Raw genomic sequence first — 13,387 nt, forward strand, 5'->3', positions numbered from 1 at the left:
CGGCCGGGAGTCCATGGAGAGTCCCGGACCGCCCTGAGGCGCTGAGGAGGCGGCGGCTGCTGCTGCTGCTGCTGCTGAGGCGGAGCGGCCTGCCCCGAGGCGACGGCTCCCTTCATGGCGACGGCGGCTGCGACCGGGCCCGCCATGGCGGCGGCGGCGGCGGCTGCGCCTGAGGCGAGCGGCCCGCCGTGGCGGTCGCAGAGTCGCCGGCAGCGCCAGGCGGAAGCGCGGGCCCGGCAGGCCTCTCTGTGGGGCCGGGCGCGGAGCCTGTGCCGCCGCCTGCGGGCGCTGCAGGCCCGGCAGGTGGAGCGGCACGTCCGGCAGCAGCTGGCCGGGCTGGCGCGGAGCGTGGCCGGGCGGACGGGCTCCGAGGCGCCTCCGCCTCCGCCGCCCGCGCTGGGCCCGGAGCTGCGGCAGCTGGCCGCCTCCGCCACCGCCCGCCTCCGCGCCGCCCAGCGCGCCTGCGACTCGGACGCCACCGACAGCGCCAGCGCCTGCTCGGCCTCGTCCGCTTCCTCGGGGTCGTCGTCGTCGTCCTCGGCCTCCTCCTGCTCCTCGGCCTCGGACAGCGAGAGCGCCGAGCCGCCGCCGCCGCCGCCGACGGAGCGCCCCGCCAACGTGGGGTGAGTTGCCCGGGGAGGCGGGAGGGGAGGCGGCCTCCGCCTTGGAGGAAGCAGAAGGCGCCCGCTTCAACTTCCTCGTTTCCCAAGGGGGCTTCCTCCCCACAGCAACCCCGTGAGGTAGGCCGCCCTTCTTCCCGTTGCCCAGATGGGGAGCCCGAGCAGCTCCCTTTGGGGCTGCGCCTAGTTTGTTCCTCGCGCCCGAAGTCTCTGGCCAAGGGCTGAGGCAACTCTTGCGCAACGCCTCCCTCTTTCCCTGCATTTCTGGCCAGTTGTGGGAGATGTCGTGGCCATATGGTGTGTGGATCGCGGGTTGAAGGCGCCATGTGCTTGGGATGCTACCGCAGTAAGTAGTGGTTTCCACGTGGACAGAAGGGGTAGGAGTCGAACTCAGGCCACCCCCGGAATGTTTAAAGGCGGCACAGGGCTGTATACCACTTAACATATCAGACGAGGATGGGGAAGGCCCTGGTTCAAATTCCCCCTCAGATGTGAAGTTAACCGGGTAACCATGGGTGAGTCATGCCTGAACTAAAGAAGCAGGGTGGTTGTGTGGATAAAATGGAGCAACGAAATGCCATGCCTTGAGCTACTTGGTGTAATGGGCGGGGAAAGAAAGAAAGAAAGAAAGAATCTGTTGGCTCAGTGGCAGCTTTGACCTGTATGCAGGTAAGGAACTTAGAGCTGGTCCTTAATTACGATCACTCCTTTTGTGGCTGAGTGTCAGGTTGCTTTGGTAATGTCTGTAGGAGACTTCTTTGTAAAAAAAAACATTTTTTTTTGTTATTGTCTGTACTGTGCTTTCCTTCCTGAATGCTGCTTGAGTGACTAACAAGAAAAACAGTTAAAATGCTAGAAACAAAAGCTGGTGGGGAAAAACAACAACTGAGCAAGATGATAAGATTGAAATAGACAATTATGTGGGCCAAGCAAATGATGCAGTTATTTCCAATGCCAACTGAATCGTTTGTTTTGAGAGACAAGGCAACATTGGCATGAGAAATAGTGCAATAGTCACATGGCACTTGCTGTTGTTTCTTAGGGTTGGGAAGCAGTTCCCACATGGTGAAAAGGTCTAAGTCATCCTTGCAGCAAGCTTTGTGAAAGAGTATTGGTTCTGTTCGTTCTTTGGAAACAATGAAACTGAAGGTGAAAGACAATATGCTGCATGTCATTATAGACTAGTTTATACAACCAGTGGTAATATACATTATCTGAGATTATTATCCAGAATTCGTAGCTCCAGCCTTCAGAGAACAAGATTTCGGGGATAGCATAGGTTACATAGGAAACCTCTGCCTTCACAGTCAGGGTGTCTGCAGTAATTTTTCCAGAGTGTAGCAATGAACAGTTAGGTAAAGGTAAAGGGACCCCTGACCGTTGGGTCCAGTCGCGGATGACTCTGGTGTTGCGGCGCTCATCTCGCTTTATTGACCGAGGGAGCTGGCGTACAGCTTCCGGGTCATGTGGCCAGCATGACTAAGCTTCTGGCAAACCAGAGCAGCACACTGTTTACCTTCCCGCTGGAGCGGTACCTATTTATCTACTTGCACTTTGACGTGCTTTTGAACTGCTAGGTTGGCAGGAGCTGGGACCAGCAGCGGGCGGGGATTCGAACAGCCGACCTTTTGATTGGCAAGCCCTAGGCTCAGTGGTTTAGACCACAGCGCCACCAGCGTCTCTTAGTGAGCAGGTTAGTTTCTCACAAAAAATAACACCAATCCCTGCACATTTTGCACCATATCTCAGGTTTCTTAAAAAGTGAAATATTGGCATTATGGTTCTTAATCTCCTCTTTCCCCTTCCCTGCCCCAGTGGAAGCAGGAACAATATTTTCTGGGTATTTTAGATAAAATTCCTTTGTTCACATTCTTGAAGGAATTGGAAAACTCTTTGCATGGAACCTTGCCTGCCTCAGTTTTTTGAAGTTTTTCAAGAAAGTTGAAATAAAAAAATTTATTTCAGGTATCTGAAGAAGTGTGCATGCACACGAAAGCTTATACCAAGAACTAACTTAGTTGGTCTTTAAGGTGCTACAGGAAGGAATTTTTTTATTTCGACTATGGCAGACCAACACGGCTACCCATCTGTATCAAGAAAGTTGGTCCTTCTTGTTCAAGTGCCTGGGGCCACTAACACTTGTGGCTAATAAATAAACAACAAGCACCATAAAATAAAGTAAGCACAGCTGCAGTTATCAATCCAGTACGAATTACGGGCAGGAAAAAGCCAGATTTTCACTTACCATTTGAAGCTATAGACACTACCAGGTGGGCCTGCCTTGAGAGGACATTCCACAGTGTTGACTTAGCATCACAACTGGAAAGGCTCTTTCGCATATGAGTGTCTGGGATGCTGATGACCAGAGTTTACAGGATAACATGTGTGAGAGAAGGTGGTCTTTTTGTTTCTTAGTCCCCAGTGTGTTGAGGATTTAAAAAGTCTTCCCATGGCAGCAGAAGTACGGACTGGCAGTAGCTCAGTGGTAGACCATCTTCTTTGCTCAGTATAGGCAATGTTGAACTAGATCGGCCAGTGGTCTGACTCTGTATAAGCCAAGCTTCTGTATTGCATAAGAGCCCTGCTGGATCTGACCAAAGCCCCATCTAGCCCAACATCCTGTTCTCAGAGGCTTGCTGGGAAGCCAGCAAGCAGTGCATGAACACATAGCACTCTCCCCACTTGTGATTTCCAGCAACTGGTATTCAGAGGCATATAGTTTCCAATACCAGAGGTAATATACAGCCATAATGGCTGGCAGCCAATGATAGCCTGTGAATTTGTGCAAACCTCTCTTAAACCCATCCAAATTGGTGGCAATTGCAACATCGTGTGGTAGCGAATTCCATACTTACCTGTGTGCTGTGTTAAGAGTTTTCTAGTTACCGTATTTTTCGCTCTATAACACGCACCAGACCATAACACGCACGTAGTTTTTAGAGGAGGAAAACAAAAAAAATATTCTAAATGAAACAGTGGGTGTATGATTTTTGTGGTTCATGCTGTGGCCACAGACATGTGATCTGACAGTGAGTTTGGAGTAGCCCAATGCAAAAATCCTGAGGATCCATGTGGATCCATGCTTTGTAACCACGTTTTTGCACCATTGCAGCCCCAGGCAACAGTGGGTGCGTGATTTTTTTGGTACAGACTGTAGCCATGGACATGTAATGTGATCTGATGGTGAATTTGGGGTGACCCAGTGCAAAAATCCTGAGGATCCATGTGGATCCGTGCTTTGTCACCACGTTTTAAATGGGGAGGGAAGGAAAGCAAAAGCCCCCCCCCCCCCAAGCCAGACAGGATATACGAAGTATGATTTCTTTTTTATTTACGGTATTTCTTTTTTGGCCACCTCTGTCACTGCAACCTTTGCTCTGTGCTTGCACACTTTTGGGCAATAGGGCATGTAACACACTTTTTTTCATCTGCCAAGATATAGAAAATCAATTTTAATGTCCCTATATAAAATGCCTAGTGAAGCAGAAGGGTATTACATCAGCCACTGTATTAAGGCTAAACGTTTGAAGAACAGCTCTCTATGGGGGGGGGAGACTAAATTCCATTTTCAATCAATTGTTATTGTGGCAGCAATTATCAGTGTATAGCGCACAATGAGGAAAAGAACTTTAAAAAATATATATAAAAAACATTCTCACGTTATACTTCAAAGAAGAGTATTAGGCTTTTAATGAAGGGGAGAGGAGAGATGCTGTAATCCTCCTGGCTCAGGAGATTCTGATTTACCAGCCGCGTGTAGAAAGTATAGATTAAGATATTTGATATACAGCATATAAATCCAGAGATTTCCATGTCTCACTCTGCAATCCAGCCTGCTGTTACTTACGAGCAGGGAAGCAGGGTTTCTCTTCCAAACAAGCATACTGTCTCCCTCCAGCAGTACATTGCTTGGAGAAGCTGTAATTTGGAGGGGGCCTGGGGGCAGGGCTCTCTGCTTTTGGAAAAGAAATGAGAAACCTACCATTGTAAAGCAAAAGTCCCCCCCCCCCCCAAGCCAGCCCTCTCTCTCTCTCTCTCTCTCTCTCCCACCTGCATGCTTTTGCTTTTCGGCTGCCTGCGAGTCCCTAGAGCACGGAGAGGAGGAAGTGGTGGGCTGGAGCCTGCACGCAGTGTGACTAGGAAAGAATTAGAAGGAAGGACTCGATCCTTTCCTTAACCCTCTGCTTGCCAGGAGGACAGGGGATTCCCTGCTCTTTGTTGAGTTTGAGCAAACGCAGCAACAGAAGCGGGTGGGCAGTAAGACCCTGAGGCAGAATGCAGGAAAGCTTCCGCCTTCCCCCTTCCCTCCGCCCGCCCGCCCGATCTTTTTTTTGCTTGATTTTTGCCTATTTTGCCCCTGCGCTCCGGCGAGTCAGCGCCAGGGTCCACACATTCGCTCAATAACACGCACAGACATTTCCCCTTACTCTTTAGGAGAAAAAATCTGCGTGTTATAGAGCGAAATTTACGGTAATTATTGGTTTTATTATAGTGCATTGTGCAGAGAATCTTGGTTATGGGTGATTCAGAAATAAAGAATACAAGCAATTTAAATAGATTATCTACTTCTTCTTTTTTTAGCTTATTGTAAATCAAGCAGAATTTGAGTTACTGACTGACCAAGTCCAATGAGGAACTTGCTTGTAGTGTTCTGTATCAGTTGAAGCTTCAGAACACCTTTAAGGCTAGCATCATGAAGAGTGCATTATAATAATTAGGTAACTAGAGTACATAGAAAAGGTGTAGTTAGTGAGCCCACTAGAAGATTCCAATCCTTTCCTTGCATGTTCCTTGAATTGAAAGAGAGGAAATCCAATAGCACACAGTTTACTAAGAGTTCTTTCCTCTTGTCATTGCAGCAGGCACTAAACTGATCAGGCACTAAACAAGTTAATGATAGTTTGCATGATCGATAACCCCTCAAGACAAAGTCAATCAGTATAATGAATAACACTCACTTGGTAGCACTGATAGTAGTTGATTAGAATCAGGTTCTCCCAGGTATGAATTCTACTTTCTTTCCATTTGTTTATTAAGTTTGCTCTGTGCTGATGATGATCTGATTGTCCTGAAGTCTTTGCACAGGACAGAGATGGGTTATCAGATGCCACAGCTTCAGAAAGTAACCCTACTTTTTGGCACACTTTAGGGTTTCGTGTGTGTAGCTGTAGTGTGACACATTAATCTGGCAGGTGTCTGTTCTAGAGGAAAGAAAGGGCTTTTATGGCATCCTCTCTCTTTTGTGAGAACCTTAATCATCTATACCTGAGCAGCATGCACATGTGAGAAACTCAAAATCATACAACTAAGCAAAAATAAGTCTTCTTGGAAAAGGTTGATGATCCAAAAGTGGTGGAAAAACCTTGTGTTTGGCCAAGTGATTTGAGTTTGATGTATCCTGATGGCAAGTAATGTGTAGTGTACACATACTGAGTTTGAACCTGGAATACCTTGGTGGCATTGAGTACATTGTTAACTCGGAATTTAATGTCTCATAAGGCTCCTGTGTTGATTTAAAAACCCCAAGAAACTGAAACAGCCTCTGTGTTTGTGTGTCGTGTAACTATTAGCAATTATTAATCGGTTGATGTTTTGGCTGAAGATAGACAAATTTGAGGAAGTAGTTTCTGCTTTTGCCGCTTTAATTGCACAAAGCACCTTCCTGTTAAACTTCTTATTTGGGATAAGTGGCTTGGACTCATGTATAGAACCATTTGCCACTCAGGGGCACAGTAGCTCAGTATTCTGAATACAAGCCTGACCTGATTAATTTCAGTCTGAAATGGCAAGCTTCATATCTCAGTGGTACGGCACATTTTCTTTGCCTACAATAGGTCCCAGATTCAGTCCCCAGCACCTCCAGGGAGGGCTGGGAAAGGTTCATTTCTGAAAGCCTGAAGAGCTACTGTCAATCAGTGTAGACAGTCCTGAGCTACATAGACCAATATGGTGTGACATGGGAGTTTCCTTTGTTCCGCTGCACATTATCTCTTGAATGATATTAAGCTGAGCTTGACTATTAGTTTCATTTTAGTAGGCTGGAAGTTAGCCTTGAAGCAAATGATGTTGTCTGGATCTATCTAGTTCTTAATTTATATAGCATCCAGTACAATAGTTGGTGCTTTATAAATAAAGGTCTTGAAATAATCTGTATAGCATACAGAAGTTACTTGCAGCTAAGTTACCATCCACCTTACTATTATGTTCCAGTTTGTTGTGGTTCTCAGAGCTTGCTTCTGTACAGTAAAAGTGTGTTTCTTTGGAGTAATGGCATTAACTCTTCTACAGCAAGTTACATTTCTCGATATCTTTTCAGAGCAGCTAGAGAATATTATTGTTTCAGGTTATATATTCTGCAATCATTCACTCCTTCTAACTTAAAATCATATTCCTTTGTATGTAGCAGGATATGTTCATAGTGGTTATGTCTGCACATTGCATTCATGTTTAGCTATGGTTGAGCATGAATGAGTAGTGTGCTTGTTACCTGCTTTGTTCCTCCCCCACTGCTATCATCTGAATTAGGCTTGTGGTTTGTGGGAAGCAAAGAATGAAGCTTGGCTGCCGATCATGGTTTGGAGAGAAACAAACCATGAGCCTCTGTTTGGATAACAGAATAAGCAAACACTTGTGGTTTAGAGATATGAAGATGCAGGAAAAACCTTTCCACCCCCTCCTCCCAGGCCTTCACATCTCTAAGTTGGTTGCTCTTGGTGTATCCAGGAGTAGAGGAGGTACAAAGTGGGCACACAAAGAAGGGCCTCAGGATGATTGCAGGGTCCGAGTTGGATAAAGTGCGTAATATTTGCAAACATAAGGTGACTAACATAAGCAAACCATAGCCATGTATCCTGAGGAACAGACCCTTTACCAGCTGCAGTGGTTAGCAGTTGGCTTCCGGTGTCAATTCAAGATGCTGTTTTTGAGCTTTTAAAGTTCTAGAGATCTGAGACCAGAGGAATCACTTAGGAATGACTAATGAGCCTCCCCAGAAACTTACTTTCAAGAGTTGCTCTGCTGCCTCCCCCTATCCCCAGGAATCTGAACCAAGTGGGCACCAGAGAGTGGGCTGTTTTATTTTTGCACCCAGAAGTAAGTTAGGCTGTACTGTTGCTCAGTTTTAGGTGAGAAGTGAAACTTGCATTTCAGCAGACTCTTTCAGGATATAGCTTTTAAGGATGTATCACTGCTTCAAAACTCTTTTTGCTTTTTCTTTATTTGTAAGCCACTTTGATTGAAATTTAGAAAGGTAGAATAGAAATTCCATTATTTAAAGTAAGCCACTGTGTGCAGATGTAAAAAGAAATGCAGATAAGTCAACAAGAGAGTTAGATGACAAAGGACAAATGTGTCATAAGCTTAAGGAGCCAAAAATGTAGAAAAGGCAACCCATGTATTACAGTTAAGATACAGTCCAAATCTTAAGCCGTCAGTCTAGGAAGTTGCAAAGCAGCTAGAATTCCAAATCACATTTCTGGCTTGCTCCATTTAAGGGTGTATTTATTTGCTGTTTACCAATTGAGAAGATGCTGTAATCTGAATTGAGTTTTTCATGTCCTCGTGGAAGTCTGTTGTATCACTCGGAGTGAGTCATTACAGAAAGTGAAAAGGTTTGTTTGTCTTAACCTGTATTTAGTGTCACAGTTCACAGAAGACTGTTTTCTAGGAACATTTCTGGCAACTGGATGCCTGCACAGGAAAAAACTACATTGGGTTACAAAACAGAAGAATGATTTGTGTATTGCCAGTCCCATTTTTAAATTTGAGTTTAATTTTTTCTTTTAGATCTCATTCTGGATATACTTGCTTTGTTTCATAATTTTCCTTGACTAATTTTAAGCTAAGATAGGAAGTAAAATTATGTTCAGGACAAGTTAGCAAGAGGCTGACAATACTGGAGGATGCTGTTCACTTCCAGCCATAATTCCTGCTGGTCAGGTGAGTGAAATGCTGCATGATAGATAGGCTCTGATAAATGATCCCAGTCTACAGACAAATGGATGGGAAGAAAGGAGGAAAAAAGGAAATGCTGGCACCAGTTCTTAAAATTACAGTTCAACCACCTAGGATGGAAACCATTAAAGGGAATCTGAACAAGGTGACGGATGTGGGAGAAGCAGAGCCAAAAGGCATCTAGACACCCAGCAGAGCTAATGGAATAGCTGATGAAACTACATTGAATGCTTTCATATTTAGTAACTAGAGAGTTGAGGTTGTTGAGCAGAAGGGAAGTATACTATGTCCTTCGCCAGAAGACGAAATGACCATTGAGAAGATCTCCACAAGTCAGCCTGGTCCCATTCATTGGTCAGAGAACAAGCAACTCCAGAGAGCTGCTTCAGTATTTGGGGTGGGCAGATAAATTATGTTTTGAAATAGAAATGTGGTGAGTAAGAAGCTGGGGTGGGTGCCTTCCTCTGCTTGCTTTGGGTGGTAATATCCAGTAAGTGACCTTCAGTTGGTTGATTGAATGCATCCTTCAGTGGAATGGGGAGAGAGGCTGCTTTCAGCCATTCCTCTTTCCCCACAGCTTCCATGCAAGTCACCTCTTGAGGGTTAGGCTTCCTCTTGAAACACCAGAAATAAATTGTCTCATCTGAGAAGTGATAATGAAATAGCATTTTGCTATCCTTGTCAATAAGCACCCCCCATACTATCCAGCAGTTACTACTACTACTTCTTTGGCGATCATTCGTAGCCGAGTAAGATTGTCTTTCATGAACACAGTCTTAATGTTGTGTCTGTAAGTGGCTGTGGAGGCCAATTCTGGATCCACACGTCCATCCACAGTGAGGACATAGGTTTCTGGGTGCGAGTTGATCAAGATGAGGATTTGCCAAACATGGCTTCCCCTTAGCTCGTTTCTGCCTCTTGTCCTGAGTTCATGCTTCTTCAAAGTCCATGATGCCTTTGGTAGAGACTTTTCTCCAATCGGAGCACTCGCAGGCCGGTGTTTCCCAATTATCCATGCTTATACTGCATTTTTAAAAGATTTGCCTTGAGAGCGTCTTTAAACCTCTTTTGTTGTCCACCAGTATTTCACTTTCCATTTTTAAGTTCGGAATAGAGTAGTTGCTTTGGAAGGCGATAATCAGGCATCCGCACAACATGACCAGTCCAGCGAAGTTGATGTTGAAGAATCATTGCTTTGAGACTGGTGATCTTCGCGTCTTCCAGTACGCTGACATTAGTTCGCCTGTCTTCCCAAGTGATGCGCACATTTTTTCTGAGACACCATTGATGGAATCTTCTGAGGAGTTGAAGTTTATAAGTGGTCCATGTTTCACAAGCGTACAGTAAAGTTGGTGGTGCAGTAGCTTTGTAAACCAGCATTTTGGATGATGTCCATTTTGTGGATGTCTTGATCCTCAAACACTCCTGTGCTTCAGTTGGGAGAAAACTGCACTCGCAGAGCTCAAACGATGCAGGATTTCCACATCTACAGCCCTTGTGGAGGGATAACTGCCCAGGTAGGAAAAGTGATCAACACTGTCCAACATCACATCGTTAAGTTGGATTTGTGGTGCTGCAGAGGGGGTTGTTTTGTGCTTGTTGGTGCAGCACTTTGGGGTTTTTTTTTGTTATATTGAGGAATAGACCAAGCTTTTCTATAAGCTGTGAAGGTATTTAGGATGGTTTGGAGGTCATCCTGTGAGTGTGCACACACTACATTGTCATCAGCATTTTGCAGCTCTGTGACGGAAGTTATGGTAGCCTTACTCTTTGCTTTCTATTGCTTACTAGCCTGGTCTTCACTCTGAAGAGAAACGGGGAGAAGAGCGACTTCTTTTTATGAGCAAAAAGCAGATTACTTAAAAACGAAAGTTTGCTGCTGCTTTCTTTTTTTAATATAGCAGAGAAGTGGCCTCCCCCACAGATACCAGAGTTAGTGACCTTAGGCATTTGTTGCTTGGGGTTGGGTGGGAGGATTGTGTGTAAAACTGCCTAAATTCAGCCTGTGCAATGATGATGTTAGGAAAATATATCTTCCTGCGTCAAAGAGACAGGATCCCAGGGTTTACTAGGAACAGATGAACCATTCCGCCCCCCCCCCCCCCCGGGATTTCTGTTTTCGTTTATGCGGTTCGTTAACCTTAGTTTAATTTTCAGGCACAGTGCATTGGCTTTCATTTGCTCCTCTGAAGGTTCAGAATTCTCCTTATCTACATCTTATCTGGCTGATTAGAAGGTTTCAGTTGTGGATTAATGGTGTGGGAACGATGTCCTAGTTTGAGTTCTTTATATAATGAAATGTGGAAGAGAGTTACAGGTGAAAGGAGATGACCTTTTATTTTGTTGAGTGTGTTTGAAATGTTTATCCATCTGACTGGAAAACTCTCTTCGGTTTACCAGAATAATAAAGACAGGCACGTAGGAGATCACTTTACTGCAGTAGTTAGGTCATTGGCCCACTTGCTCAAAATTGTCTGCATTGGGGGTAGGGGCACCATTTCAGTCTGAGGGCTCCATTCTCTTATGGGCAACCTTCCAGAGGCTGTGCACTTGTGGGAGAGCAGGGCGAGAGGTTAAAGTGAGTGGAACAATGGGTGTAGCTTTTTCCTTGGCTGAGGTAGGCAACATTGGAGCCATGCAAAAGTCAAGAGGCTTCTGTGTGCACAGAAAATTGCTTTCTTGGGAAAGCAAGAGGTATTTTCATAACAATCAGGAAGGGTACAGAGCAGAGCCAGTCAGGGGTTGTAACCTGAGAGGGTATTTGAGCCTGAAGTTTCCCACTCCTACTTTGACTGGCAGAGGCTGCCCAAGTTTTCAGACTTGTTTTTCACATTCCTACTGGAGAGATGCTGCAGAATGAATGAACTAAAGACTGTCTGAATGCAAAACATTACTGAACTATGGTCCTTCCCTAATATATTTGCTTGATTCAGGTATTATATTGTTAAGAATTTTAACATTGTATGGATAAAGCTCTTGTTTGTCCTTGAAGGTTTTCATGGAGCATGCTTTCTAGTACAAAGGTTTGGGGTGTGCCGGTAATTTGCCAAATTGTATTAGTTTCCATTACAGTAAACTTACAGTTCAGAAGGTGCTATCCAATGCGATTCTGGCACAATAAACCAGTTAGTCTCTAAGGTGTTACTAGGCTATTTACCATCCAGATGTGTTCTATTTCGAGATTGAATAATAGTGATTCATATTTTGGAGTAGGACTGGGCAGAAAATAGATTGAGATCTAGTAGATCTTGGGGCAATTTGCAACGTTTTAGCAACAGCAGCTGCTGAGAGGCTTAGAAAAATATAAATTAGCCTTCTTTGAATAAAGCAAGCATGGAGGAAAAGCAAGCATTAATATTTGTGTGAATCTTTGTCCAAGGCTTCTGAGCCCAGTTCTGACATTTAAAACAAATTGTTGAGCTTAGTCTGTTCCTTATTTCTGAGTTTACAGAAGCCCCCCTCCCAGGACTTGATGTTCTGGTTTCAGTTGATGAACCACAAAAGTTCTAGACAAAAAACAAACAAAAACAAAGTACATCCATCAAGTCTGAAGTTGGCTCGCCCCGACTTCAGGCTTGATGGATTTAGAAAAACATTTTCATACCTGGGAAATCAAAGTTGGCACAAAGAAATACAGTATATAATTTAAATAGCACAGTCCTTGTCGTTTCTACTCATAAGTAAGCACAGCTGAAATCAGTGGGACTTACTTTCTGTTGTATGTGTAGGATTCCAGCCTAAATGTCAGTGACAGGGAGGAAAAAGATGAAAGACCACCAGATTGCAGCCATGGGGGACAGGCACAGCAGTAGTATTAAATGTGTCTTGTCTGAGCGCCGGAGTTTCTCTCTTCAGAGATCTCAGTCCTATTGCATCTCTGTATCAAATGTAGTTGGGAAAAGTGATTATTGTTCCAAATTTCAGCACAAGCTCATTTGATGAGTGTGAAGTGGTTAACTCAGAAATGTCTCCTTGTGCCATTTACAGATGGATGGAATTCTGTGGATACACATTTTCTGATTTACTGGTGCCATTTTTTAGCATGTGTTGTTCTGATTATTCCTTCTCAAATTCTGTTCACATTTGCTTATGTGAGCATGGTTTGAATCAGTAATATTGCATAATGCAGCAACTTCTTGTACTGTTTGTTCCTACACGGCTATCTAAGACTTTGAAATCATATATATGAATACTATGATAGTCACCAACGTGGAAGTGAGTCTGCTTCTTTGAGTTAGCTAGGTCTTACTGTTTTAAGTACGGGTGCTGTTGAGGCACATTCTTGCTCACGAAGCTGTAGTTACTCAGGCTGTGTTGACTGCGCTTCTGCTTGATCACCAGTATAGTAGTATCGTTCTGTGTCTTTTGCAGACCTAGTTGATTTAGCACTCGCAAATAAAATGAAGACCTGGCTTAGCAGTGTGCTCAGTTCCAGTAACCTAGAGGTCATTCCAGGGCTATGGAAATCAAATGTTAATAGGCTGAAAAAGCTGTCTGCCATATAAGTATAATACTAACTCATAAAAGGAGCAGATGCATAGATTAGATGGCTTTAGGACACCCACAAAATGTGCATGTTGTGCTTATTCTAATTCTCCTTTCTGTTGATGGTTCTGTTTTATGAGCTGTGCTGAAGAGCCCTCTTGGATTATGGTGAAGTTTTTGATAAATTGTATTCCAAGATGCTAGGTCATTTACAGCATCATGAGGGGAGGAAATGCAGTATGTTCAAAACAATTGCATTGCCTTCTCCTCAAAAAACTTTCTCCAGCCAGGTTGACATGAGAGATGTGCTCCCTCCATACCTTTTTCAA

The 13,387-nt window shown here is 44.5% G+C and overlaps 1 protein-coding gene across 2 annotated transcripts in view; it reads left to right on the forward strand.

Annotated features, from left to right (window-relative positions):
* Positions 1 to 13,387, forward strand: part of LOC308459033 (KAT8 regulatory NSL complex subunit 1-like) — a 45,688-nt gene continuing 32,301 nt past the window's right edge. The window contains exon 1 of one of the 2 annotated variants that reach the window (XM_080974046.1): positions 1 to 623. In XM_080974046.1, coding sequence (XP_080830172.1) covers positions 115 to 623 — 509 coding nt within the window. In that variant the 5' untranslated portion in view covers positions 1 to 114. The remainder of the gene's footprint in view (positions 624 to 13,387) is intronic. The other variant, XM_080974047.1, reaches the window with a different exon arrangement.

The sequence above is a fragment of the Podarcis pityusensis genome (assembly GCF_964106645.2).
Source record: "Podarcis pityusensis genome assembly, chromosome: 12".
Lineage (NCBI taxonomy): Eukaryota > Metazoa > Chordata > Lepidosauria > Squamata > Lacertidae > Podarcis > Podarcis pityusensis.